Source organism: Dunckerocampus dactyliophorus, chromosome 4 (genome assembly GCF_027744805.1).
Source record: "Dunckerocampus dactyliophorus isolate RoL2022-P2 chromosome 4, RoL_Ddac_1.1, whole genome shotgun sequence".
Taxonomy (NCBI): Eukaryota; Metazoa; Chordata; class Actinopteri; order Syngnathiformes; family Syngnathidae; genus Dunckerocampus; species Dunckerocampus dactyliophorus.
The window spans coordinates 37,182,724-37,209,314 of record NC_072822.1 but is presented as its reverse complement, the minus strand read 5'-3'; the positions used below and the strand labels follow the sequence as shown (position 1 = coordinate 37,209,314).

Sequence of the window (26,591 nt, the reverse complement as noted above, 5' to 3'; positions counted from 1 at the left end):
GGGTATAGTTAGTATAATGTAGATCAATGAATAGACTAGTAGGGTATAGATAGTATAATGTAGATCAATGAATAGACCAGTAGGGTATAGATAGTATAATGTAGATCAATGAATCGACCAGTAGGGTATAGATAGTATAATGTAGATCAATGAATCGACCAGTAGGGTATAGATAGTATAATGTAGATCAATGAATAGACCAGTAGGGTATAGATAGTATAATGTAGATCAATGAATAGACCAGTAGGGTATAGATAGTATAATGTAGATCAATGAATAAACCAGTAGGGTATAGATAGTATAATGTAGATCAATGAATAAACCAGTAGGGTATAGATAGTATAATGTAGATCAATGAATAGACCAGTAGGGTATAGATAGTATAATGTAGATCAATGAATAGACCAGTAGGGTATAGATAGTATAATGTAGATCAATGAATCAACCAGTAGGGTATAGATAGTATAATGTAGATCAATGAATAGACCAGTAGGGTATAGATAGTATAATGTAGATCAATGAATAGACCAGTAGGGTATAGATAGTATAATGTAGATCAATGAATAGACCAGTAGGGTATAGATAGTATAATGTAGATCAATGAATCAACCAGTAGGGTATAGATAGTATAATGTAGATCAATGAATAGACCAGTAGGGTATAGATAGTATAATGTAGATCAATGAATAGACCAGTAGGGTATAGATAGTATAATGTAGATCAATGAATCGACCAGTAGGGTATAGATAGTATAATGTAGATCAATGAATCGACCAGTAGGGTATAGATAGTATAATGTAGATCAATGAATAGACCAGTAGGGTATAGATAGTATAATGTAGATCAATGAATAGACCAGTAGGGTATAGATAGTATAATGTAGATCAATGAACCAACCAGTAGGGTATAGATAGTATAATAAATAAGTAGTATAATAAATAACTTGCTTGCTTGCTGTATTGGGGGCAAGTGTTGCTTTTAGCAGTCATCTAGTTTTGGGAACTCATAACGCTCCAATAATAATTACGCAGTCATTTTTTCAATATATCAGCCACGATGGCTTCACGTTTGAGCGTAAGTAGGATGGCATCAAACGCCCCCTTTCATGTGAACATGCACTGAGAACAACACCGAGAAGCGGACTTGACGTTAGCTGATAACCAGCATTGCGGTACCGTTTAGTTGGATTTGGGGAACTAGGGTTTTGTTGAGCTGCATCATGAGCACAAAGCCTGTGTTGGTTGAGCCACTTTGGCAGAATACCCGCCACCGTCTGACAGGATGTAACGGGCAGTGTTTTGGTTTTGGAGGCCGGAAGCGCACACGATGTCACACCGCTGCCATTTTGCGCGCAATCGGATGAGAGCTGAGGAGGAAAGAAGAGCAGCAAAGAGGTCACAAGAGAAATGGTCTTTATAGCAATGAATGAGTGCAACACAATCATAACATGTGATTTATAGCATCTAGAACAACGGTCTGGTCATCGTCTCCATCATCTCATATTAGCTTCCTATCTCTGTATGGAAGGTGATGGACGTGTTGATGAAGCTGGAACTTACAGTCTGTGTAAACAGCACAACACAGGATTATTGAACATTGGCACAACACAAACACACTTTCATGATCACTGGTTACACTTCTGTAGTCCAATAGCAGGAAGGTGAGGAAAACTGGGCAATCCATGTTGTGGAGCTGCTGCTCTTAGCAGCACAGCAACTAACCACAATCACACACAAGCAGATCATCACTTTCACTTCTACGATTAGACAGTCATTTAGCAGAAAACATTTATTGTCCGTTGTGTGCCTGCATGTGTGCTGTCAAAGTCGTCTTACAAGAATAACTCTGACTGCAAACTGAGCATCTTAAAGGTTTTTCTCCTGTGTGCGTTCTCATGTGCGACAGCATGTGTGACTTTTCAGAGAATCTTTTACTACAAACTGTACAACTAAAAGGTTTTTCTCCTGTATGTGTTCTCGTGTGTCGAATCAAATCACTGTTCTGAGGAAACATTTTACCACAAATTGAGCATCTAAAAGGTTTTTCTCCCGTGTGTCTTCTCACGTGACGAATCAAATCACTCTTATGAGAAAACCTTTTAGAACAAAGTGAGCACTCAAAGGCTTTTTCTCCCGTATGTGTCGTCATGTGTGATACCATAGTTGACTTATGAGAGAATCGTTTACCACAAACTGAACAACTAAAAGGTTTTTCTCCTGTGTGCGTTTTCATGTGGGATAGCCTGTGTGACTTTTCAGAGAAGCGCTTGCCACAAACTGAACAACTAAAAGGTTTTTCTCCAGTGTGTGTTCTCGTGTGTCTTGTCAAAGTGTACTTCTGAGCAAATTTATCACCACAAACTAAACAACTATAAGGTTTTTCTCCTGTGTGTGTTCGCATGTGCTGAGTCAGCTCACTCTTATAAGAACAGCTTACATCGCAAACTGAGCATCTAAAGGGTTTTTCTCCTGTGTGCGTCCACATGTGTCGAGTCAAATCACTCTTAAAATGAAAGCCTTTGGCACAAAATGAGCAACTAAAACGTTTTTCACCCGTCTTCTTTTTAGAGTGTTTGTTGTCAGCCTGAGTCCTCACATCACCTTCGCAGTCTGTGTCGCTGCTCAAAGCTTCGTGGGTGTGGTCCCTGTCTGTGTGCTCGCTATCTGAGAGCGGAGCTAAGAGCTTGTCTGCTTGTGATCCTCCACGGTGGTCTCCACCAGCTTCTGTTGTCATGTGTTGTGGTGAGCTGCTGCTGCTGATGCTTGGAGGCTCCGCCCCTCTGTTGTCCTCACTTGGACTGTGATGAAGCTGTGAGGACTCGGGTGGTTTGTCTTCATGCTCTTCAGTCTTCACAGAGACACCAGTCAGTGGCAACGTGGTGAGATCAGCCTCCCCCGACCCGAAAAGACACACTCCCTCCTGAGTGATCCAGAGCTCCTCCTCTTCCTCTTTAACGTGGGGGGGCTGGGGACCCTCCTGCTTCAAAGTGGAGCTCCCCCCCTCAAGCTGCGGGGGATGTTCTTCCTGACGACCAATCATCTGCTGGAAGTCTGCAGGACACAAACACACTTGAACTCAGACGTGTCAGTTTTTTCTTCTTTTCAATGATTGCTGATGCATCAGTAATCAAACTTTATTCGTAGATGATTTGAACAAAATGCATCTTCTGCTCGTAGGCCATTATCACAAATGAAATGAACAGAAAAGGCCTTGACTGAAAAACGTAGTATAACACAAAATGACCGCCTGACTGCTTGCCCTAGAGATGAGTTTGGTAGGATGGGACTTCCAGATGGAAAAAGAGAATAGAATAAAAGTCATATTCCAAAAGGAGAACAAAGGAGGAAGGCGTGGCCCTGAAAGTAAAACAAGCGATAAGCCAAAGGTGGCATCAATGGACAACAAAGTGGTGGAGGTGGGACCAAAGAAAACTGGAACAAAGCAGCACCATGTTATGGAGGAACATCACAGAAGTAAAGTAACCCCAGGGTTTCGCCAAATCCGGCTAGAGTCCCTCTATATCAGGGGTCACCAACGTGGTCACCACGACCACATGAGGTGCCCGCAAGCCTGCTTTTCATTCAGGTTTTCAGTTAATAATGAAAGAACAGTAGAAAGAAATGCATTCTGAAATACAAAATGTGAGTTGTGGACACCAGCATTTTGTTCATGTTCTGGTAAAACAAGCATATTCGCTTTGTTGGGGTTTAAAATAAGCTCTGAAAATAAATGTTACAAAAATGAGTAGCTCTTGGCCATTTTCATTTTGTTAAAGTAGCTCTCACAAGGACAAACCTTGGTGACCCCTGGTCTATATAGGGAGTTACGACAACTGAGATGACGCCGCCATGTTGGGGCCAATTCAAGCGTGCACAGTACGACAATGCATGTAAATTGCAATGTCTCTGCACAAAGGGACGCATGCAAAATGTCTGTTTTATAATTATTTATAGATCTATATTTTCCAATGTGTAATATGGTATAATTTTGCCATCTTTTGTTAAAACATTGAGATTTTATAAGAGTCAAAATATGACCATGTTCACCTCATGATACTAGAATGAAAATAAATGATATAAAAGCCCCGATATTTAAACATTGAAAATGATGAAAATATGTATATTTCTTCATTGTTATTTCATTATTATTTATACCTCGAAACAAGTGCAGATTTTGCAAAATGAATGCAGTTTTATAAGTTTGCTGGAGATCATGGATGACTTTATTTGCAACCAGAGGTGATTTACACAAGGATCATTCTTAACTCCAAGCATCCATGACTGCCTTATTTTTATAGTATATTTTACGTTTAGGCTACTTTCTTATATCAAAACAATGAAGTAGAACACAATATTTAGGTAAACACACTCTCTCCAAAATGTGCCAAGCTCATCAAGAGATGCCTTAAACTTAGTAACGTCGCCCCAGGTGGCTCTGGCAAGTTGTCTAAACATTGTGACATTAAACATGTTAACATATACAGAGCCTACCTCACACAGCTTTGAAGACGAGTTCGGCTTCCAGCCCAAACGGTTGATTTTATTTTCCCAAATTGTCCGTCTGTTGACGTCTGAAGGGAATCTGTAAAGCTTGAAACCCTTGTCATGTCTATTTGTGCATCCAAATGCACAACAACCCGGCATTTTTGGGGAATAAACAATAATACGCCCAAGAATACTGTAAAGACAAGGCCAACGCAAACGCGAATTTGGCCCCAAGATGGCTCCACAAGTCACGTGACCGTATTTTTTTTTACTTGTCATGTCGCAACTCTCTATATAGAGGGCCTCTAAATCCGGCCCGCGGAACTGTTTGGTAAACAGCATCGACTTGGCCCGCCTCACGGACCTTATCAAACAAAGTGCTGGCAGCGATCTGCGTAATTAAACTTCTCCTCTGGCAGTTTCATTTTAAAAGTGGAAACAATATCACACATAGCACAAAATCCACAACCATTCTTAACAAGGGTGCCAGATGCTCACCAAAAGTCACAATAATTGAGCTGAACACGACTAAAAATGGCAGCACTTGAACTATTACACCCTGTCTGCAAAACTAACACCTTAAAAGAGGCACAAGAGACCGTCCAAAGTCATCATTTTAACCACAGCAAAGCATGCAGGGAAACGTAATCTGCCCATTCCACAGCTGCAAACTCTTCCAGGATACACATCTCACGGACCAGGATGTTTTTGTGTTGATATCCAATAGTGACATTGAGAGAATGACGAAGAGGTGGTCCATCAACAACAACTTTATTGAAACCAACAACCAAAACAACCACAGTTGGATGCCCACACACTAGCAGACATTTTAGGCAGGAATGAATGCACAGAAAAAAAATCCTCCCATGTAAAAAAAAAAAGTCCTTCCACATGAGTGGATGAGTGGTGGCGAGGTTCGTACATGATAGCGATCTAATGTATCTTATTTATGATGTATTGTGTAAAACTAAGACATGAATAACATCAAAATAAAAGCAGTAAATGAATGGCGACCCACCATCCACCAGTTCAAGATGATGACATGGCTGTTTGACGTGTGTGCTAAAAGGCAGTGTGCTAGCATGAATTACCTTGAGACAAATGTACACATTAGCACTCAATAAGTCATCAAACTTACCTTTATGCATTCCCACATAGTATCAGCATTTACACCACATATGAGGTAAAGAACAATGCTACAAATACAGTAGTAGTCTGTGCGGCATGAGATAAAGTTAGCACACCCACAATGGACTTGCGTCAGGTGAGACGGATGTAACAGAGAATGCGGCCACTTTTCAAAATAAAACATGAAAAATGAAATCATGGAAATTATTTTTTCTTTCTGTGCGGCCCGGTACCAAATGACCCATGGCCCGGTACCGGACCGCGGCCCGGGGTTTGAGGACCACTATTTTAAATGACTGCCAACATTTCAATTGTACTTTATTTCCAAAGCACATCTCCACTCAGTGTGCTCCTCTGTCATTAAATACAGGAGTCGTGTTTGAATGCAACACTTAGAAAATACCAAGAGGTGATGCAAATATTCTGCTACCATACGAGCGACCTGTTGGAGACCCCTATGATAGCATCTCTATCTTAAAGCTGTACACACCACGTGTTTATGTCCAACAACTTTGCCACAGGTCTAGTGTTGAAGACAAGCCATAAATATTATCATGATAACAAGACAGCAAGATTGCTAAGTGACATTTTCAAAAGTAACTTGTGATGATTGATATACCCATGAACGTGATAGCCACTTGTAGCTCGCCCGTGAGACAAACACCAGCTAGATGCCAGGCAAAATGTGTTAACAACAATGGCAGAAAGCGGAACGAGATTGAAATGTGAGCACTTGCACACGCTGGCAAAGATAGGCTGAGCATGTGACAAGCTGTCGTCAATTGATTTTGCGGGCTGTTGTTCATTGTCTCCATAATAAGAAACAAAGTGAACCACAACACGTGACGTGGCGTGTACTTTTATCTGGGCACATGTGCAAGTGCCAACAGGGCAGGCAGGCGATTCTGGTGCATGCTTATCAAAATTAAGTGCAGTTAAACATTTTTATGTGCGGAGATTCTGTGACTGTGCGCTAACCACCCAGCCACCGTGCGGCCTACTTTAAATTGTTTTGTTGCGGCGCCGCACCACGATCAATTAGATGTAGCGGGAACCCTAAAGCCAATCACCAAACAGTCTACAGTACCTGGAGAACTGCTGACCATCATGCCCAGACAAAGTGAAATCACAGCAGCCTTGGTATGTATGTTTGGTGGTGAGCCCCCATTACTGCCTTTGAACAAGTGGAGTGGAAATCAAAACAACTAAACGGCCAGTCTCCTCTCCCTGCAAGTTTACCAGAGGCCAACCTTGTGAGGACGCAGATCATGTGTGTCAGGGCCGAGACACTGCCAGTTTTCTCTCCATCTTGCTTCTTCAGCAGGTGATTTCATTGATGAGCCCCCTCAAATTCAAGGAAGTGTTGATCATTAAAATCACCTGCTTGAGTGACCGGCTGGACATAAAACCTGCAGTGCCTCAGGTCCCCATGGTGCGAGTTTAACACCCCTGGTCCAGATCATAGCTCTATAGTTGTCTCTCGTTTATCACGGCTAATTGCTTCCAGACCTGATTCATGAGTTTCCACAAAGTAGGGTTCAATATTAAATGAATATTTTTGTAGTTAGGGCATAGAAAACCTGTTTCGAGCCTTCTAAAAACATTCTCTAAACATTATTAGAGCCCTCTAGACATTAAATAACATCCCTTTAGTCACCTTTACACTCCTATTACCCAATATAGTAGACATAATAGTGGTTATTATACTGTACATGCAATAACACCTAATATAGTAGACATAATAGTGGTTATTATACTGTACATGCAATAACACCCAATATAGTAGACATAATAGTGGTTATTATACATGTAATAACACCCTATAGTCACCTTTATACTCCTATTAGCCAATATAGTAGACATAATAGTGGTTATTATACATGTAATAACACCCTATAGTCACCTTTATACTCCTATTAGCCAATATAGTAGACATAATAGTGGTTATTATACATGTAATAACACCCTATAGTCACCTTTATACTCCTATTAGCCAATATAGTAGACATAATAGTGGTTATTATACATGTAATAACACCCTATAGTCACCTTTATACTCCTATTAGCCAATATAGTAGACATAATAGTGGTTATTATACATGTAATAACACCCTATAGTCACCTTTACACTCCTATTAGCCAATATAGTAGACATAATAGTGGTTATTATACATGTAATAACACCCCTATAGTCACCTTTACACTCCTATTAGCCAATATAGTAGACATGAAAAGCAATAATAACTCACCATTACCACGGGGAAAGTTCCTTTTTGTTGCAGCATGTGGTTGATTGCGTGGCATTAAAAAAAAAAAAAAAGATCAGCCATCCTCACTGTGACGTTTATCACTTGATTGATATGCAGGACCGCCAGTCTAACATGAATCTGCCATCCATACACGTACGCCTTGTTTACCATGCATTACGTGCTGCCCATGTGCAGACTACAGGATCTCTGCATGGGCATAAAAGACGACTGCCACTCATAACATATACTGTAACAAGCTAGCGAGCCTCCATTTTATTTGTGTTAAACTTAAAGTGTTTCCCACAGAGTGGGGAAGAAGGACAAGAAAAAAGAAACCAAATGGAGGAGAACTTTTTTCCTCGATGTCATGTCGTATGGTTGCAAGCTAAGGTGCTGTTAGGTAACACTGATGATGCTGGTGAACAAAATACTGCATGTGACGTGTCTTACCTTAAGAGTCAACCACCAAATGTATTCATTCATTTTGGAAAAAACGCACTAGAGCAAGGCAGCGGTGTTTGAGCCGCAGTGTAGCGAGTCACAACTGTACGGGAGCAAAGACTTTATGATAGGAACGCCCTGTCTTGGCTGACAGAAGCAGCAGAGTACAGAAGGGAGCTCGTTCTGCTTGGCTTCTGTAACTTCTGGACGAGCTGGAGTGCAAAGCTGCCACATGAATGACCAGAGCACCGGAGAGGCAAAGTCTATGGGCACGGGAACATGCTCGCGTTCACCGAATCACGTCAAGATGTGATGGGACCCATTCTTTCAGTTGCCATAAGCTCCATCGTGGGACCAAATCAAAGCAACATGTGGTGCATGGAGCAGAACAGTAGAGCCCCTGTTAGTTTCACACAAACACGTGGCATCGTAGCAACCGAGTAGGCGTGGTCAAGGATGCAGGCCGTGGAATTTGAGCGTTTCAGCCAAGAGGAGAAGAATGCAGATTTACTCTGTACACAACGAGTTTTATGGAGCATTTTAGAAACATACTATATGCAACATCATTTTCAAAGTACCTGCGCCCCTTTTAAGTTGGATTGAATGCAAGGCAGTCACTGCTGGTAAAGTAAGCACCAACGCAAAGTAGTACAACAATCAACAGCGTACTTTGGCCGCCATCTTGGATTGTTCCGTTGGAACTCAACATTTCGTGCTGTCACCTCCTCTGTAAACGACCGACATAAAGTGAAATGATGAAGTAGAAGGTCAGTAAATATACCTTCGACGTGTTGCATAATGCCAGTCTTGCCAGCAGCTTCCAGTTGTCGTCCTTGTCGCCCGTTCTCCTCTCTTAGTCGAGAAAGTTCCTCCTCGTACGACGCTATCGTTCTTTCAAACATCGCCAATATTTCATCAGCCGCCACCATCAGTCTCCCCTTCACCAACTCTTTTAGCATCTTGGTGTTTTCTGGTAGCGAGAAAACCACTTGAACGTCGCGTGTTTTGTCTCTCGTCCTCTTCAAGTGTCGCTGCTAACTTCCGCCTTTTTCTTCTTCTTCTTTTAGTTTAATGGCGGGTTGCAACCGTGACTTTAAAAGGTGCATACCGCCACCTACTGTACCAGAGTATGTAACATGGGCCATATACAAAGTATACAAAGTATCCTACTTTATGCTAACTTAGATAATGAGGAGACTACTTATCCTACTAATAATAATAATCCTAATGATAATACTTATAATAAAATATTCTAATACGTATCTATATTCTATTATATAATCCCGTGTCCTTCACATATTCTATCACTGCCCTCTGTATATCTCTTACCCCCTCCCCACCTGTTCCTAAGATATCCTCAATGCTCCATTCCCTTCCTATCTTCTTAATTCTTTTCCTTAACGTTACACGTTCTTCCCTATATCTCTTGCAGTGTAGTAATATGTGTTCTACGTTCTCTATACTTTTACACTCCATACATACTTTTGATTTACATTTCCCTATCAAAAACATCTTGTCATTTAACCCGGTGTGATTGAACCTCATCCTAGTTAACACTACTTCCTCTTTTCTGTTTTTTCTCTTCACCCCTTGTGCACTGATAGATTTTTGTACTTTATAATACTTTCTCCCGCTACTACCCTCATCCCACCTATTTTGCCATTTCTCCATCATTTGTTTTTTAATTATTGCCTTTACCAGCAGGTATATCTATAATTTCATTTCTTCTCATTCCCATTTTAGCCATTTTATCTGCCACATCATTCCCCTCCACCCCTACATGTGCAGGCACCCAGCAAAATCTTATGTCTATTTTTAACATGTGTAGTTGGAATAAGTTTTGATGTATTTCTAATAATAAATCCTCTCCACTTGATTCCATATTTTTAATACTATATAATGCTGCCAGAGAGTCCACACAACGTAGCACTCTATCTGCTTTTATTTCCTCTATCCATTGCAAGCCTATAATAATTGCCATCATGTCTGCTGTATAAACCGAGAGCTGGTCTGGTAATCTTTTAATGATGCTATAGTTCATTGGTGGTCCATAGATTCCAATCCCCACCTTCCCTTCTTCGCTTTTTCATCCATCTGTATACATATCTAAGTAACCATAATATTTGTTTTTCATATATTGACTTGCCTTATGTCCTTTTTCACTATCTTTCCATTTATTTTTTAACTCTGTTATATGTATATATATATATATCTACTTCAGGTTTAGGAAATAGCCAGATAGGAATATTGCTTATGGGTGTAGCATTATTAATATGTATATTGTTTATGTTATATTTATCTATTTTATCTTTAATTACCCACCCAAAGCTATTACTTTTAGTTGTATTATACTCCCAACAGTCCTCCATCACATCCTTGGCCAGATGTCCATGCCTACATCCTTTAAGTCTACTCCAGTATGTCAACATAAGTTGATCTCTTCTCAGGTCATACGCTACTTCTCCTAACTCAACCTGCATTGCTTTCATTGGTGTTGATGTGATTGCACCTGTACTTATCCTAAATGCTTTGGGAATATTTCTTTCTATTTTCCTTAAATGTGTTTTAGCTGCAGCTCCATTTACAAAACTTCCATAATCTATATTTGCTCTCATCATAGCTCTATATATATATATTAGTGATTGTTTATCTGCTCCCCACTCCTTACCTGTAACAGCTCTCATTAAGTTTATTATCCTCTTACATTTCTCTTCTACCTTTTCCACATGGGTCTTCCATGTGCCTTTCTGATCTAGCCACATACCAAGGTATTTCAAATGATCTACTTTTATCATGTTTTGTCCATACAGCATCAGGTTCTGATTTTTTATGCCTTTTTTCCTGGTAATCGTCATGTAACATGTTTTATTGGGTGATAGCTTAAATCCCCAGTCATGTGACCATTGTTCTATCTTCTTTATTGCTTCCTTCATTTTACTTGTCACATTTACAGAATCTCGTCCCCTTGCCCAAATCACTCCATCATCTGCGTGTAGGGCCGACCCAATCCTTCTATCCAGATTCATGAATATGTCATTTATCATTATGTTAAACAAAACTGGGCTAATTACACTCCCCTGTGGTATACCATTTGCTATACTGTATTCTTCTGACATCTCTGATCCTATTTTAACTTTGAATTTTCTGTCCGATATGAAATCAAGGACCCAGTTATAGAACCTACCTCTAATTCCCATCCTATTCATCTTAATCAATAAGCCCTCCCGCCACATGGAATCATCAGCCTTTTCAATATCAAAGAATACAATATTCATCAAGTCTTTCATTTTAAAGCTTTTCTCTATTTCCTGACTTACTCTAACTACAGCATCCATTGTTGACCGTCCTTTTCTAAAACCACACTGATAAGTTGTAAGTAACTCTCGACTTTCAAGGAAATAGTTAAGTCTTCTGACTAGAACTTTCTCCATCCATTTGCATAGATGTGATGTTAGAGCAATAGGTCGATAATTCACAGGGTGTTTTGGATCCTTACCAGGTTTATTAAATGGTAAAATTAATGCACTTTTCCATTGCTTTGGTATTTTCCCTTCTTCCCATATCTTGTTCAATAAATATCATATTTCCTGGTAAGTTCTGGAACATAATATAACTCAACTGGTCTTCTCCTGTTGCAGTATCTTTACTTTTATTTAATACTATTAGCAATTCATTGATATTCATTTCAACATCCATCACACTCTCCTCACTATCCTGTTTTAGAAACACATCCCTATTCTCTTTTAGCATCCTCTCCTTCCCTCGTCTATGATTTTCATCCAGATGGTCTCCACTGTGCACCCCTGCAAGCTTTTTCCCCAGCACATTTGCTTTTTCCTGACCAGTCCCAGCCATTGTTCCATTATCTTCTAATGCAGGTATTTGAACAAACACATTTTTTCCACTCATCTTCTTCAACATTGACCATACATCTCCTATCTTGATTTGCCTTCCTATGGCAGAGCAATAATCCCTCCATGCGTTTTGTTTACTGTTTTTAATTACTCTTTGGGCTATAGCTTTTTTCCTCTGATAATTTATTACATTTTCTTGGCTGAGGTTCTTCCTTAACCTTCTTAATGTGCTATTTCTTTCTTTTCCAGCTGCTGTGCACTTTTCATTCCACCATGGAACCATTTTCCTTTCCCTCCAATTGACTTCCACGGTATACTTTTCATTGCTGCCTCTATGATCTTATTTGTCATCTTAACTGTGCATTCCTCTATGCCACCTTCCATTGGTATTGAATTTGCTGCTTTGCTACTTTCCTCCCTGAATTTTCCCCAATCCGCTTTTGAAAAGCACCACTTTTTATGTCTGTGTCTTTCTTTGATATCTACTTCTGCGTTTATTGTACAACTTCTGGGGAAATGATCACTTCCTATACTTGTGGTTTCATGTACATACCATTCACAGGAACTTGCCAAGCTATGTGAGACCAGAGTTAAGTCAATGCATGACATTCTATTTGAGCGTATATCTATTCTTGTTCCATTTCCCTTGTTTAAGCAGACTAACTGTCTGATATCCATGAGTTCTTCTACTACTATTCCATTGTGATCTGTTTGCTTACTTCCCCATAAACTATTATGTGCATTAAAGTCCCCACACCAGATCTCTCTACCACCATGCCTCCTTATTATCTTCTCCATTGTTTCAACATCTAGTAGTTTACAGGGGTTATATATATTAATAATGATTATATTTGTATTTGCTTGATGTATTTCAACAATCACACATTCTATTTCATTTAATGTTGTTATTCTATTATATATTATTCCATCCCTCACAAATGTTGCACACCCTCCCCCTTGGTTTTCTTTTCTATGGAATGGCACTGATTCATAGCCATGCAACACATCATCCACATGTGGTCTAAGCCACGTTTCTTGCACACATATAATATCAGGTCTTTTCCTACTTTCTCTTATATATTTCTTAAGTTCTTGTCCATTTGCTATGAAACTTCTTGCATTCCATGGTAGGATGTGGAGTACCATTGTGAATTTAATTACCGTTCTGAGGTCCTGCATCATTATGTATAGTCAACATACTATGTATTACTTCTGCTTTCACGTCTTTGATGTTTAAATATTGTTCTGCCGCTTCCACAACCGTTTTGATCCTGTCACTTTTCCTTTCCTGCCTTGTGGCCACATTGATGACTTTACATATAAAAGCTACAAAGTTCTTTTTATTTACTACTAATGTGTCTTCTTCTGTCCTACACTTATGATTACATTTCTGTTGGGGAGCATTCCATTCTGATTGAGATCTTCTATGGTCTGTTCTCTGAGGAAGTCCTACTGCTTGTCCTGTATGTTCTATATGAGTTTCCTGATTCTCTACTGGTTTATTTTGCTTAATTACACACATACCTATATTCTTTACTGCTTCAGCATATGATACCTTATTTTCTCTTTTGTATTTTTGCACTTCTTTGGCATGTCTTTGCACTTCACAGCCGCCATATGCGGCACTGTGTTCTCCTCCACAGTTGCAACATCTTAGTTTAGCATCGCTAGCACACTTCCCATAGTCATGTTCTCCACCACACTTTGCACACCTTTGCCTCCACTGACATTGCTGTGCTGTGTGTCCCATTCTCTGGCATTTATAGCATCTTAGTGGTTGAGGGATGTACCCCCTCACCCTAAAATTCATACATCCTATACGTATGTCTGTCGGTATTGTCTTTTCAAATACAAGTAATACAGACAAACTGTCACTTTTTACTCCTCTGCTGGTTTGGAGTCGTCTAGCTTCTGTTATTTTGCCACCTCTTATTTCTCTCTTCACCTCATCCATGGACATTTCCATCGCTACGTTTGATAGAACTCCTCTTATTGCTGCTGCCTCTCCTGGTATGTGTACTTGTATTTCTCCTCCATCAAGGTCCTTCAACTTCATCATATGTCCTTGCTGCTGATATTAGTATTCTTCTGTTATTGAGCATTTTGGCGTATTTAACTTTCCCTATTTCTTTTTCAACTGCTTTAGTTAGATGAACTGGGTGAAAATGTCCTTTATCTTTGCTCATTGTAATAAGAACTTTGTATTCTTCATCTGACTCTTCTTTGCCGTTTGTTTTAGCTCGTATTTTTTTCTTTGTTTGTCTTCCATCATGATCTTTCCCGCTGCTTGCTTCTGACCATGACTGTTTCCTTGCTATTTTTACGTGTGTGTACTCCATCTCCTCTGCCCCTTCGTCGCTAACATCATCTGAGCTACAGCCCATTGTTACACTCACGGTACAGTTTGGTTGCACTCGCACTTCAGCTCCCTCCGCTCCACCGCCACCAGCTCTTCGTGTCTCTTTTGGTTTGTTGCAGGTCGTGGCGCACCGGTCTCGTCCTACCGGGCCCATATAGGCCGTCGGCCGAGACCTATGCAGTCCACTTCCCACAACCCACCTCCAGTCCAGATATCAAATCTCTCTCTCTCTCAACTGTATATTCAATACTTATTGTATTCCTTATTTCGCACTTTTCACGCTTCAATTTTGGCGCCTCGAGCATTCGACAGTCACTTCCGCCTCTCCGCCTTTTTCTTCTTCGATGGAGGTTTTACGGCAACCGCGCTTCAATGACGTCACACGTCTCATCTTTATCCACTGATCTGTTTAATATACAGTATCTGACTTATTGTGTGTTGTTGTTATCCAATTGTTATTTGTTAATGCCCATGCCTTGACCGTATTTTATTGTATACTGTAAGGCATTAATGAAGTTGAATGAAAAAAAAATCTGTATAATATATCTGGATAGCTCATACGTCGCACCCGCCCATGCAAGTCGCTGAAGCCAAAGAGACGCCATCTTACTACTCACATCGACTACATTGGCACAGCGTACATAGTGTACAAAGCAGATGAAGAGGCTAACAGAACATCTATATTTGACATTAAAAAGCGGGGAGATTCTCCCATTCCTTCAAGTAACGCAACCTTCGTCCCTTAAAAAAATACATATATCATGATATAACAAAAAAGGATGTACATTTCCTCTTAGCTATTATAGAGCTATATAAACCTATCAATTCTGGACATACATTTAATCAGAGGAATTTTACACGACCGAAAATATCTGAGAGATCGACAGTGCAAATAATAATAGCTGCACATGCAGGCATCTCAAAGCAAAATTTGTGTCCAATCCGAATTAATAAAATAAGTTCACCACGAATGCAAAAGCTTGTCTGAGAAGTGTTTCTTGCGAGTAGCAATATGGCGGCCGTGTGGCGTCACAAGTTATCGCAAATGAGCTATCCAGATATTTAATACAGATCAGTGGGCGTCACGGCTGACGCATGAAGCTATTGTCGGTCATCTTGCTTCACCCAAAACAGCACACACGCATACGCATACGTGTATCTTAATTCACTATATTTATTATGTTTCGGTATAAAATTAACACAAATTAACAAAAATTCCATTGAAACAGAGTAAATTTACTAGACCGAAATCTCAAAATGTCCCTCCAGTTTAAGTTTTTTCCTTCCTCTATGGTGTGAAATTACAATGCATAACAAGTCAATTTCAGTGTTCACAAGATATTTGTTATGATAAGGATCTACGTAGTATCAAAGTTAAATGCTAGCATACCTTTAGAAGATGATCAGGAAAGTCAAATATTGTTGGAACTGCATTTTGTCCTAATCTAACAGTCTGGCCGGTCCTGTCCAAGTTCTCCTCGGTGAAATGACTTGAACAGAGTTGCGATCTGGCTGCAGGAAGCCACCTGTCTCTCCGCATATTTACTACCCATTGCTTTAGAAGTTGAGCATTGCAGTGTGGAAATCTAAAGGAGAATAAGGGCTCATTTACAACTACTTAGATGAAAAGATGCTTAAAGATTTAAAGTATCTATTTTTATTATTTATAAGCATTTACCTACCTGTGAAATGTAAGTCCCTTCTCGCGATTTTCACGACTATCACGATTTGTGCAATTAATAGCAGCACAAGACGGCATCTCCAACTCCTCTTAGTTCTGAGGCTTTCTTGTTTTGGGTGAAACAACATGGCGATTTCTATACTTCCGGTGGCTTCAAGCCTCCAATGCGCAGCAAGCGATCGGGGCCATTCCACGTATACAGGTCAGTGGACAAGAACAAGTGTGTGACTGAATACCAAAAGGCTAATGTTCTATTTCTGTTGTTACACGTGAGATTTAACTGTTCATGATACATTTGATGGCAGCGATGTGACGTCATGCACGCTTCGGCTTCCGTAAGACTCCACCGAAGAAGAAAAGGCGGAAGTTAGACACGGAAGTGGAGACGAGCTGAGACAGCACCTTCTTGACAGACTGCAATCGAGTGAAAATCACCAAAATGTTGAAAGAGTTGGTGAAGGAGCGACTGATGGTGGCGGTTGATGAAATATTGGCGCTGTTTGAAAGAACGATAGCGTCCTACGAGGAGGAACTTTCCCGAACAAGAGAGGAGAAGGAGCGACATCGACAACAACTGGAAGCTGTTAGCAAGACTGGCGTTGTGTTCCACATGGAAGGTATGTTGACTAACGGTCATCATCTCTTTGTGTGAATTTCATATTCGTTCATCTTCAATCTGGACCTAACATCACAAACTCTACTCAAACGTCGATATTGGAGATATCTGGCGGGATCGGCATTTTCATTGTCTTTTAGCTTTATTGTTTTCTCAGATACAGCATTTGTGTTTTCGTTGATATCGCGGAAGGTATCCTGCCAAGCAAGAGTTCAGTGGGTTAGCGAGCTGTGTAGACGAAGGTAGCTCTATCACCATGGTAACTTAGCCTAGCTCATAACCACGTGATGGCCAGTCTTTCAGCTTCAAATCAGCAATGAAAATGCTACTGTTTCACTGTCTGACTCGTTCGGAGATGGTGTCACCATTTATGAACAACCTACGAGGTTCCCGAGGGGACATGGAGGAAAAAAGAGAAAAAGACAGCATTCCCTGACGATGTTATTATCCATGTAGAAGTGAGATAGTTAGTATAGTAGGGTAGGGATAGTAGGGTATAGCTAGTGTAATGTAGATCAATGAATAGACTAGTAGGGTATAGATAGTACAATAAATGAGTGTTAACTTGCTCAGCATTATTCTGCCAGTGGTCCTTCCTCGCTGCATTGGTTGCTTTTCGCGGCCGTCATCTGGTCGTGGGACCATCTGAGTCTGATTGCGGACGTTGCCTGGGGTTGCGGCGCCACTTCCACTTTGGGCGTGGACGTGATTGATCAACTTTACTCGAATTTTCTACACTGCAAAAACAGCCATCCTTGAAAGAAGCCCACATGATATTAAAATGAGACAACATTTTTCTTATTTCAAGCAAAACAATAATGCCAGCAGGGTCATCAAAAGTTGCTTGGCTAGAATTCTTCTAACTAGAATATTTTTCCTGTGACTTGTAAGAACATGATGAGTCCGAAAGTAAGCAATTTGTTCTTCTTCACTTTGCTAGATTGAAGTCAAATGTTCTTATGACAAGGTAAGAAGTAAGACAAATGCTCTTAGAAGACCTTAAAATGAGGCAAAAGTAGCTTTTAGGAAGCTAGATTTCAGCAAAAATGATTTTCCATACTCTAAATGTAGCAGCATTGTTCTATTTTATTAAATCTATAGAGATATCTAGAGTGAACCTATCATGCATATGGAAGGAACGCAGGGTTGAATGTGTGGGATTTGAACCCAAGTTACCTGATTGGGGGGCTAACATGCTAAGCACTCGGCGACCATGCAGCTAACGTCTTCACGTTAGTTATGCTGGTTACTTCTTTGAACAAGCAGGACACAGATTATATGGATGGATTTATTTAGTATTTAAAAAGAGTGTGATTGTATCTAAGATTGACTTCATTCAGGAACGCCTACTGTCAAACACCACCAGAATTCTTTTTTGGCATGATTAGCATGTAAGTTCACTAGTGTTTACATTTATGAACTAGATAAAAAGAGAGTCGTATTTTCTTGAATCCAGTTGAATAATTTTACACGTTGACACAGATTTCATGACGAGATTTAATGGAGTAAATCTTGGTGCGCTCTAAGAAATTTGCTGCGCAACCTTCACATTGCTCCGAAATCAGCAAATCTTTACATTTATTTTCTGTGTGAGTTCGTTCTTAAATTTCCAAGGTTTAGAAACCAGTTTTATTCTTAATTTAAGGCAAATATTCTTAACCTGTTGTCAAATAACAATCAAAATAAGCTTGTTATTGGGAAAAAATATATAATTTCTGGCAAAAATCTTCATAAGAAATGGCTAGCTATGCTTTCTTAATATAAGATTATTTTTCTCAAGTGAAAATTGCTAGACAAGATATTTTTTCTTTTTAGGAAAAAATAAGAAACTGATGCTTAAAATGGGACTTTCTGACTTTCTTGACATGTAGTTTTTGCAGTGGACATTGTTTGTCATTTCCGTTGTTTTGAAAGCAAACGTTAAATTAGTCAGAATGACATTTTTGTACGCAGCGGCACGCCATTTTGGCTCTCAGCTTCTCTGTCATCTTCTCTCTCATCTTTGAGTAAACAAACATGAGAGGATGGATGAGACAGAGGATGTTTACGGTGATTGTAGCAAAGATGCGAGCCACGTGTCGTTAGTTTCCGAGGAGGAAGAAACATCTGGAGATGGAATTAAGATGTATTTACTGGCCTATATGTCTGACCCGGGGGGACAAAGACGTGCAGATGAAGATTCAAACACAAAATGGTAAAGTGTGAAGTTGCTTATCCTTCAATTTCTGTTTTAAATCGGCTTCTTAATGAGCGTAAAGGGCTTTTTGGAGCCTTATTGCCCCCAAGTTTTATAAACTGTATAACGTTTTGAGTGCTTGTTGCCACGTGTTTACATACTATATATGTCAAAAAGACATGACTTGCTGTGTTCTGTGGCAACTTTGACGCCTTTCTCCTATTGCTAGCTTCCTAGCATCCAAAATGCGTTTATACATTACTTGTAAAGGTGTTTCTCCATAGCAGTCTTCAGTGAAATGAACGTGAGGCGGTGGTCCATATCACATACACTGAAATTAGCACTTGTTTACTCCTCCTGACATCCAAGGCTCCACCCGGGGCTGCTCACAGCATGCGACCGCCTACAACAAAGCACCATCCTCGGCCACGCCGGTGGCTATTGTACTTGCTTTCTTCATTGTAGTCTAAACCTTCGTCTTTGGAAAAAGATCACTCAGACACTGTGAACATCCAGTGGCAACGCCACGTTTTGGCATGACTGCTATTTTGATGACAAATATACCGAACCAAGTAGACGAGGTAACTCTAGTGTTTGTTTACTCTGCTAAGATGAGAGCTGTCCCTACGCCGACGTCACTTGGGAAACGCCCCTTGGTTCAGACCAAAATGGCGGCCGCCACACACACGAAAATGTAATTGGGACTAATTCAGCCTTCGCTTACCAAAAACCGATAGTTACAAACAGTATGGAACATATTTAAGCAAAGTTGATCAATGGTGTCAGGGAGCCTTTGAATGTTTCTGCAGTGATGCGATGACAAATGAGCCACGAGTGGATCTCAGTTGGAGGGGGATGGGGGACGACAACACGTCCTTTTGGCTTGTTGGCTCGGTGTGGTGGGCGAGCGATGGTGGCGGAGGAGAGAGAGGCCAGTCAGTGTGTTACAACAGTAAGTCCTAACGAGCAGTCTTTTTTTGGAGTTCTGTCCGGGCCTTCGTTTTAAGGTAGCAAAGGCCGTCGTCGCTGTTGGGTGAGCAGGCACACCGCTGCGCTCTGTCCCTCTCTCTTTCAACCTGTGAACATGGGGAGGACGATGTGTGCTACCCCCCGTCGGCTTTTGGGGACTGGGCTCCTGGCTGGAGCTTGCGGGTTGCGCACCTGGAGAGCGGGAAGGCGTACGGGCCATCAAATCCGTTTCTCACAGGGGTCAAACCATGTAAGATTAGTTTTTTGAAAAAGTGTTTCCATGTATTTGTAAACATCTTTCTTGTTGGAAGAGAAAACCAGCCTGATTTGAAATGAATGCTGCGGTTGTGATTACATGACGTACAATAGCCTGGTGATGAGGTGACGATACATGCATATGCCTTCTGAGGGGAACCAGCCCACGCTGAAAACCAGCTTGATGCTCCTGGACATCTCAGCAAAAGTGTGTTTGTGTCCTGCAGACGTCCAGGGGAGCTCCACTTTGAAGCAGGAGTATCTTCAGCCCCCCCACGTTAAAGAGGAAGAGGAGGAAGGAGAGACAGAGTGTCTTCACGGGTCGGAGGAGGTGGATCTCACCGAGTTTCCTCTGACCGTTGTCTCTCTGAAGACAGACGGCGATGGAGAAGCAGGCCAGCTCTTAGCTCCGCTGTCAGACAGCGAGCAGGCGACGTCACGCTCTCCTGAGGATGGAGAAGCTGTGAGCAGCGATACAGACGGTGAAGGTGTCGTGAGGACTCGCACCGACAACAAACACTCTACAAAGAAGACGGGTAAAAAACGTGTGACCTGCTCGCTTTGTGCAAAAAGCTTTTCTAATTCAGGTCATTTGACTCGACACATGCTGACTCACACGGGAGAAAAACCATTTAGTTGTCCCGTTTGCGGCAAAAGATTCACTCAAAAGGTAAACATGGCGTCACACATGAGAACGCACACGGGAGAAAAACCTTTTAGATGCTCACTTTGTGGTAAAATTTATTCGTATAAGCAAACTTTGGCTGTACACATGCGCACACACAACACACAACATTCCGTCATGGAAGCACAATATCACACGTGACAAATGATCACATGACTGTATGATGCCAGCGATGATATGACGTGCGATACCACGTTCCGCAACTTTCCCAGAAAGTGACCATGTGATGAGTGTGAGATACCAGTGATGAGTGCGATACCACGTTCCACAACTTACATAGAAAGTTCTATGAGTGCAATACCAATTTCCACAAGTTCCCCGGAAAGTGGCGATGTGGTGAGTGTGCGATATCAGTGATGCTATGATGAGTGAATGATACCACGTTCCACACCTTACCCAGAAAGTGGCCATGTGATGAGTGTGTGATACCACGTTCCACAAGTTACCCAGAAAGTGATATGAGTGTGATACCACGTTCCCCAACTAACATAGAAAGTGATATGAGGGCAATACCACGTTCCACAATTTTCCCAGAAAGAGACCGTGTGATGAGTGTGATGACACGCTCCACATCTTATTCAGAAAGTGATATGAGTGTGATACCACGTTCCACAACTTACCCAGAAAGTGATATGCATGTGATACCACGTTTACAACTTACATAGAAAGTGATATGAGTGTGATACCACGTTCCACAACTTACCCAGAAAGTGATATGAGTGTGATACCTCGTTTACAACTTAAATAGAAAGTGCTATGAGTGCGATACCATGTTCCTCACATTCCCCGGAAAGTGACGATGTGGTGAGTGTGCAATACCAGTGATGCTATGATGAGTGTATGATACCACGTTCCACATGTTCCCCGGAATGTGATGTGTTTTTTGGGGGGTTTTTTTTCAAATGTAAGATGAGGACAGTACATATGATGAACCTATACATGATATGTAAAGACGTCAGATTCTAGCCAAAGGTAAATTTCCATCTGTTTTCCCTGAACAGGTTGATGTTAAACACAATCAGACAGTAAAAAACACTGTAAACATAATAAAACATATAATAAAAGACTTGAAACTGAATGATTTGCCACATGACCCTCCCAACACGAGACGCTCACAGCGTACACGTTGCTAGTTGAAATGATGGAGACCAAGTGCTGAAGTGCACAATAAAATCCAGTGGCCGTTGTGGTGGGCAGGACTCTTGTGATGATCACACACCTGCTTGCGCATGAGCCACTCCTTTAGGTGATGTCTGAAGGCAGCAAAGCTGGAGGAGTCTCCTAAGCTCACTGGCAGAGTGTTCCCAAAGTTGCTGCCTTTGAAGGAGAGGACATTTTGTCCAAAACGACTTTTTTCAGTGGTAGGTCACAATCATATGGCCCTCGTGGCCCTGGGAGAGAGAGGACCTGTTTTTGATGAAGGAGGAGCCAAATCAAGCCGTTTCTAAAGTTCACACGATTTTCAAAGCCAAGTCGTTTGCATTTAGACAAGATGTTATATTGATGGTAAGATGTGATTTTTGGCACTCAAGAAGGTCATTGAAATGCAACCAAAACAGTATGGGCCCCAGGATGGATCCTTGAGGGACCCCTACATCACAGTTCATAAGGGGTGATGGCACCCCATTAGTCACAGTTTCCTGTTAGTCCAATGAGATTCAGTCCAATAATTAACAGCTTCACTTGAAACATTTAAATGTGATAAAAGAACCTTGTGATTCAAAGAGTCAAAAGCTTTTCGCAGATCCAAAAATACAGCAGCAAGACCGCTTTTTTTTTCTTTTACTTTTTCCACCAACAAAGTTCTGCAGACTCTGTTGAATAGTTTGCTGGAAAGCCAAATTGCATGCGATGCAAGCATGTTTGTCCCGAGCCAAGATGTTGGATCATCTGCTAAGCACCCCATTTTTCAAGCACTTACTAACTGGCCTGTAATTACTCAAACCACTTCTGTTCCTCGACTGGAATGCTGGAGTACCTAGCGATATTCCAAACATTTGCATGTTGATTGAAATGAATTGAGTTAACTTGGTAACTGGCTGTGCCACCGCTTCCTTGTAAGTTCATAAAGAACAAACATCAAGTTCATAGTAGTCCTTAGCAGTGGAATTCTTCATCCTGTTAATAATGTTTCATTCTCATGATCTGTCCCCGCTTTACTAAAAGGGCTACGAGAGTCAAAACTCTTCCACTGATGGTGACCACATGAAGTGTGTGATACCACCTTCCACAGGTTAACCAGAAAGTGTTGACTTGTCCATCCATTTGTCTTTTGTAATGATTTTTGCATCATTTTCTGCATGTAAAAGTACAATTACTGTCTGTAAAACATGTTTTGTGTTAACACTTTCGTGCGTCTGGAAGGGATGAATTGGATTGACATGATTTCCGACGGGAACATTTGCTTTGGTTTGAGTAGGAACTTCTGGAACGGATTCATGATGCTAACCAAGGCACCGGTGGGTCTGATTTGCTACAAGAACAAGCTATGATTTGTTGCGACCACTTGCTTTTGGCTAGAGGCCTCCTGTCACCAAACACAAGTTTCTCCAATTCATCAACGGCTTCTGATTAATCCAGAATATGGGCTTGCACCTGATGAAGTTTGTATGACTACGCTTCTACCCTGGCCTTCAGCACCGTCTTCCCCTCTGATCAGAATAAATATGATTTAAAAAAAAAAAAAAATGTGTCGTTGAGTAGTTTCTTTCCCCTCCCCACCTGGTGCTCATGGCTAATGCAGTGCTAATTCCTAACTGATGCTATAAGCTAGGTGGTTGTAGCTATCACTGCCAGTAAAACATATCAAACTCCTCACAGCACAATATTAGTCAATGTTATTGTTGTTTTCACTGTCTTGGCGTGCCTTCGGGGCTGCGCTTGTTTGCACCTGGTTGCCGTGTTCCACACCTGAATTGTTAGCAAAACATGGCTTGCTGTCACACGTCCATCCATCTTCGACCGCTTATGAGGTCGAATCGCGGGGACAGCAGCCTAAGCAGGGAAGACCAGACTTCTTTCACCCAGGCCACTTCGTCCAGCTCCTCCCGGCAGGTCCCCAGGCCAGTTCAGAGACATAGTCTCTCCAACGGGTCCTGGGTCTTCCCGGAGGCGTTCTAACAGTCGGACGTGCCACCCTACGGAGAAAACTAATTTCGGCCGCTTGTATCCGCCATCTTAGCCTTTGGGTCACTACCCAAAGCTCATGACCATAGGCAAGGGTAGGAACATAGATGGACCGGTAAATTGAGAGCTTTGCCTTTTGGCTCAGCTCCCTCTTTACCACAACAGACTGATGCAGAATCCGCATCACTGCAGATGCCGCACCGATCCGCCTGTCCATCTCGCATTCCATCCTTCCCTCACTCGTGAACAAGACCCTGAAGTGCTTCAACTCCTCCACTTGGGGCAGGAGCTCATGCCTGACCCGCAGATGGCACTCCACCCTTTTTGGATTCGGATTTGGAGATGCTGATTCTCATCCCGGCCGCTTCACACTTGACTGGGAACCGATCCAGTGAGAGTTGAAGGTCACGGCTTGATGGAGCCAGCAGGACCACATCATCTGCAAAAAGCAAAGACCCAATCCTGCAGCCACAAAACCAGAACCTCTCAACGCCCTGGGCGTCCTGAACAGAATCGGTGATTAAGGGCAGCCCTGGAGGAGTCCAACCCTCACTGGAAACAGGGCTGACTTATTGCCGGTAATGCAAACCAAACTGTGACACCGGCTGAATTAGATGGTCCGGTTCCCACATATTCCCTGAGTACTCCCCACAGAATTCCTGGAGGAACATGGTGGAATGCCTTCTCCAAGTCCTCAAATCACATGTAGACTGGTTGGCCAAACTCCCATGCATCGTCAAGGACCCTGACTACAGTTTAGAGCCGGTCCACAGTTCCACGACCATGACCGAAACCACACTGCTCCTTCTGAATCCCAGATTCAACTATCCGGCAAATCCTCCTCTCCAGAAACCCTGAATAGACCTTACTAAGAAGGCTGAGGAGATAGGAGAGCCCACTGTGGAGTCCCCAGTCCCACATTGAAAGACATGTCGGTGGGATCGAGGAGATCTTGAAAGTATTCCTCCCACCGATCCACAACATCTTGAGTCGAGGTCAGCAGCACACAATCCCCACCGTACACGATGTTGACTGTGCACTGCTTCCCCCTCCTGAGACAACAGATGGTTGTGCAGAATCTCTTCGAAGCCGTCTGGAAGTCGTTCTCCATGGCTTCTGCGAACTCCTCCCATGCCCGAGTTTTTGCCTCAGCGACTGCCAGAGCTGCGTCCTGCTTGGCCTGCTGATACCTGTCAGAAAAAGGCCCAATAGGACTCCTTCTTCAGCTTGACAACATGCATCACTGCCTTCCTCGGAACATGGTGGAAGCTCTCCTGGAGGTGGGAGTTGAAACTCCTGACAGGGGACTCTGCCAAACGCTCACAATACCTTTGGCTCTGCCAGGTCTGACCGGCATCCTCCCCCACCATTGGAGCAAACTCACCACCAGGTGGTGAACGGTTGACAGCTCAGCCACTCTCTTTACCAGAGTTTTCAAAACATGTGGCCGCAAGTCTGACGACACGACCGCAAAGTCAATCATCGAACTGCGGCCCAGGGTGTCCTACTGCACATGTGGACACCCTCGTGCTTGAAAATGGGGTTCGAGAGGTGACATTCCACGTCCCAAGAGCTAACTTCTAGACCGCCAAGGTCCCCGCTTTTGGCTGCCACCCAGCTCGCTCTGCACCTGACCCCTTGGGCCCCTCCCATGAGTGGTGAGCTCATTGGAGCAAACCATTCATACATTATAGTGATGTAATTCATCTTATTTATGATGTATTGTGTAAAACTAAGACAGGAACAAGATGAAATGAACAGCACTAAATGAATACAGAGACACCATCCAGCAGTACCAGCCTGGACTCGGTTTTTCAGAGAACAAATATGAACATTCACACTCAATAAGATCAACAAATCTGACTTTATGCATTCCCACATAGTATCAGCATTTGGGAGCAAATGTAAGGGGAAAGAAAAAGGCTGAAAATACAGTATAGTAGTCTATCTGTGCAGCGTGGGACAAAGTTACATGGTGCATTCAAGGACCATCCAACAAAGCGGGACAAGTTGCTGCTCGCATTAACCATGAAAACAATGTGATTTCAAACTGTACATTATTTTTGGAATCAAATAATTTCCCATCTTTCCAAAATTGATATCCCTTCACTTAAAATCTGATGTAGCTAGTTTATTTTTTATAAATAAAAGGTGTTTTTTTTTTTTTGTTTTAAACCATTGCAAATAAAAGGTTTTTCTCCAGTGTGAGTTCTCGTGTGATTGATCAAATTGGACCTTTGAGTTTATGTATTTCTTTACGAAATGAACAACTGATTTTTTTTCTCCGGTGTATGCGCTCATGTGTCGATTCAAATTGCCCTTTTCAGTAGAGCTTTTAGCACAAACTGAGCAGATGAAACGTTTGTTGTCAGTGTGAGTCCTCACATCCCCTTCACAGCCTGAATCACTGCTCAAATGACAGGACTTCTGTATGTAGTGTGTATATACATCCATTTTCTATGCTGCTTCTCATTAGGGTCACGGGGGTGTGCTGGAGCCTATCCCAGCTGACTTTGTGCGACACCCTGGACTGGTGTCCAGCCAATGGCAGGGCACATATAGACAAAC

General features: G+C 41.8%; 2 protein-coding genes across 4 annotated transcripts; one reads left to right on the top strand and one right to left on the bottom strand.

Annotated features, from left to right (window-relative positions):
- Window positions 1-870: 870 nt before the first annotated feature.
- LOC129180520 (oocyte zinc finger protein XlCOF6.1-like) lies at window positions 871-16,323 on the bottom strand. Of its 3 annotated transcripts, XM_054775088.1 has the most exons (3): window positions 16,198-16,323; window positions 15,906-16,101; window positions 871-3,050 (listed from the first exon to the last, which is right to left on the bottom strand). In XM_054775088.1, the coding sequence occupies exon 3, from the start codon at window positions 3,037-3,039 to the stop codon at window positions 1,789-1,791; it is 1,251 nt and encodes a 416-aa protein (XP_054631063.1). In that variant the 5' UTR covers window positions 3,040-3,050; window positions 15,906-16,101; window positions 16,198-16,323; the 3' UTR covers window positions 871-1,788. The 3 variants fall into 3 exon arrangements, with proteins under 3 accessions (XP_054631063.1, XP_054631062.1, XP_054631061.1); XM_054775087.1 differs by lacking the exons at window positions 15,906-16,101; window positions 16,198-16,323 and adding an exon at window positions 7,862-8,052; XM_054775086.1 differs by lacking the exons at window positions 15,906-16,101; window positions 16,198-16,323 and adding an exon at window positions 9,084-10,369 and having other exon boundaries at window positions 874-3,050.
- An 87-nt stretch (window positions 16,324-16,410) lies between these two features.
- On the top strand, window positions 16,411-25,110 carry LOC129180526 (zinc finger protein 135-like). The gene is made up of 2 exons (XM_054775106.1): window positions 16,411-16,813; window positions 20,440-25,110. Exons 1-2 carry the CDS (start codon window positions 16,636-16,638, stop codon window positions 21,036-21,038), a joined length of 777 nt encoding a protein of 258 aa, XP_054631081.1. The 5' UTR covers window positions 16,411-16,635; the 3' UTR covers window positions 21,039-25,110.
- The last annotated feature ends 1,481 nt before the right edge of the window (window positions 25,111-26,591 follow it).